A 3,216-nucleotide genomic window follows, 5' to 3' on the forward strand; every position below is an offset into this window, starting at 1 on the left:
AACCATTTATGCATTTTATGTGAAAAAACAACACCCATCTGATGGATTTAAACTATTGTTTCTGCCTTTGTTTCACAGTTTAATACATACTGTAATTGCTTCTTGTACATAAAAATATCACAATTCATATCATATGGTTTTTCAAAAGTTTACACATGTTGAACATAAGCTAGTCAAGACTGCCTTACCAAATTGACCTTCAATGTAAACAAAATACACATAACTAATGCAACACAAAAAGTTGTCAAAAAAAAACAATAAACACTACCTAGTGGCTTCCTTGATCTTCATTAGTTATGTGTGGCATTCTCACTGTTACCTTGCTCATTTGTCTATGCTGTGTTTAGTCTGCATCAACTTCCATTCCTTCATCATTTTCATTGCCTTCACCTATTTGTATGAACATATTGTTGAGGTGATCAACAGCCTGTTGAACCACAGTCCTGTCCACATGTAGTACTTCTGGCAGCAAGCCTAGTCTTTCCAGCCTTTTCTTCCCTTTGTGTGGTGGGGTAAAATGATTCCCCCCAAAATGATTGAGTATTTTTTCCATGCAACATTGCAATGTTATCCAACAATGCTTGTTTAAAACTGGATTAAACAAGTCATAAGCCTCTTTCACATTCTCAATGAGTTCCATTAAGTTCTTAGGAAATGATTGGTATTGTATGGATTGTATGACATTGAACAACCCCAAATCTAGCACATTTAGGTCAGGGGACTGAGCTGGCTGGTAAATGAATTGGATATTGAAACCATCTGACTGACAGGCTGCATTAAATTCCTCATCCCTGGGAATTTGATAAGGTCTTGCATTATCCCACTGAATCCATATGTCCTTGGACAGATGGGATGGCCATTTATCTTTGATGCCAGGAATCACATTTTCCAGCAACATTGCCCTGATTGCCTCTTTGTTCACATTTTGTATTGCCTTTATTTCCACAACACCAGCCTTCCTGTTTTTGCTTTTTTTTTCTTTGTTGTGCTTTCATACACAAATGGAAAAATTCCATATTTTCCATCATGTAATACTACTCCTTGGGGGTTAAAATTGGCTTCCCAATGGCAGCCATGAACATGCCTTTTACCTTAAACCTTTTGGACTGTTCGCACATGTATGGATTAGGTTCATTGGGCAGGAGGTAGAATCTCCTGGTGTCTGGGTTCAAGTAGAACCATTTTTCATCAATATGCACTACTTGCTGCATATCCACAAACCGAGGGTCCCTATTATCTTCAGCTGACAGTAGATGACTTAACACCCATTTCAGTCTTGCTATCTTGTGGTTGGATGTCAGTGCAGTGTGATTTATGCTTGTATGTGTTATGAGTCTCCCTTTTTTCTTTAACTTGTGGATGGTGACATGTGATATTTTGAGAGCTGCTCTATAGCTTCTCTCAGTTGTCCTCTTGTACAATGAGACTGATTGCAGGAAGTCATCTGTGTACTCTGTTGGTTTGGGTTCAGTTTTGCCCAGCTTCTTGCTTCTGACATCTATCACATTCCCCACTGCCATTTGTGACTTAATGTCTTTGAATAATATGTGAATAGTTGACCTATGTACATGGAACTTGAGTGCTTGCTTTGTTATAAACCCTCTTGGTAATTCCCCACCCTCTTGTTGTGATAAAAAAGCATCAACAATTTATCTTTTCTGGGAAACAGTCAGCTCTTTCTTGGCTCTGGGATTATTTGTTGTTTCTTCATGTTGTTGACTGTGTTGACTGTTGTGAGTTCCTTCATTGCTTGAATATTGGTCTTTCATGTTGCCGTCATCGTTGAGCATTTGGTCAATGCTGAAAAAAGCATCATTGAACATGTCTGTCATGCTTGATAATCTAATGACCCTGAGTTCCACAGATTTTGGAACTGGTAATGAAGTTGGTGGCTGTTTTTTTTTTTTGGGTTGTGCTGTGCTAAACCAGAACAAGTCTAAGGATGGAAGATGCTGCTTCTAACGTAGGGCTAATTAGTCGTAGGATGGTAGCCTGATTTTGTAAACAATGGTTGTAATGAGGATTTGACCTTTGGTTTGTAATTTTGTACTTGTACTTGAGATTTATGGCAGGTTGTATGTTAAATACCCTCCCTTGATTGAAAAAGTCAAGTGGGGGGAAAAATTTGGTGTTTCATAACACTTTAGTATTCTGCTGGCTGGAACTATAAATACTCTTCCATGACTGAAAATTTGAAATGGAGGGAAAAATATTGGGGTAAAAAAAAGAGTGAAATATTTGGAGGGAAAAATTTAGATGCGAAAAGAGAGTGGGAAAAGTTTGGTGGGAAAAAAAGGAGGTGAACAAAAAGTGGGAAAATTTTTACCCCAAATATTTTGACCCCACACATTTTTTCAAATTCTCTCTCCTCTTTTAAATAAATCCGGGCCCCCCACTTTCATTTTCAGATTCTCCCTCCTTTTTTATTCCACTAATCACATGACCCTCCATACAATAACAAAGTATTAAACACTCCCTAAAAGTTTTGCTTTGGTTTCCACAACAAGTACATTTGTTGCAATTAACCATTAACGGAGGAAGTAATTTTTTTGGACTAATTACTCCGTATATTTTATACTTATACTCGTTTATGATAGATTATGAAAATAATCATTTTATGAAAATAATCCTATGTACATTTTCTCTGTTTTTTAATAGTTGTAACTTGTAATACACATTTTTTTTCACGGTATTTAAGAAAACTGGGGGCTTACATGGTTTAATATTACTTTAAAATGGGGTGAGAAGTTATAAGTATAATTTAGTGGGCCAATTACTTTAAGTAGGGGAATTACTCGTAGTACAACTTTTCCTTAAAATAACTTTCCAATTATAACGTGTTGTAAATTTTGTGACATTTCCATTTTTGAGAAGTGTTGCAACTATTAAAAAGCGAAGGAAGTAGTTTGTATTTCCTTGTTTAACCTTAGTTTAACCTTAGCTTAAGCTTTTAGTTGTGATGGTCAGTTAACATGGTATCAGAGTTAACGTAACAAGAAGGTCACGGGTTCAATTCTCATCCACCTCTTCTTTCAAGTGAAATATTTCCCTCTGGGTATGAAGAGGCCCATGATGCATCGATCTACATTTCAAGCTCAAAGATCTCTCATTTTAGGAGATGTGATAGAGTATATAAATCGATTATAAGCTTCAGTTATCAGCTTAAACTTTTGGTTGATTTAGTCATTTAACAATTTATATCCCGGATAAATGATT

At 36.3% G+C, this 3,216-nt stretch overlaps 1 protein-coding gene across 1 annotated transcript; it reads right to left on the minus strand.

Annotated features, from left to right (window-relative positions):
* Positions 1-343: 343 nt before the first annotated feature.
* LOC110708123 lies at positions 344-1,520 on the minus strand. Its single transcript, XM_021886231.1, has 2 exons — positions 1,092-1,520; positions 344-988 (listed from the first exon to the last, which is right to left on the minus strand). The coding sequence occupies exons 1-2, from the start codon at positions 1,518-1,520 to the stop codon at positions 344-346; spliced, it is 1,074 nt and encodes a 357-aa protein (XP_021741923.1).
* Between the last annotated feature and the right edge of the window lie 1,696 nt (positions 1,521-3,216).

This window comes from Chenopodium quinoa, unplaced genomic scaffold, assembly GCF_001683475.1.
Source record: "Chenopodium quinoa cultivar QQ74 unplaced genomic scaffold, ASM168347v1, whole genome shotgun sequence".
In the NCBI taxonomy this organism is placed as follows: domain Eukaryota; kingdom Viridiplantae; phylum Streptophyta; class Magnoliopsida; order Caryophyllales; family Amaranthaceae; genus Chenopodium; species Chenopodium quinoa.

Bases quoted from the DNA above. Each gene is read 5' to 3' on its own strand.
- LOC110708123 (XM_021886231.1), bottom strand. From the start codon at position 1,520: ATGGCAGTGGGGAATGTGATAGATGTCAGAAGCAAGAAGCTGGGCAAA. The intron at 989-1,091 runs GTAAAAGGCATG...TGTGTATGAAAG, and splicing joins AACAGTCCAAAAGGTTTAAG to CACAACAAAGAAAAAAAAAG.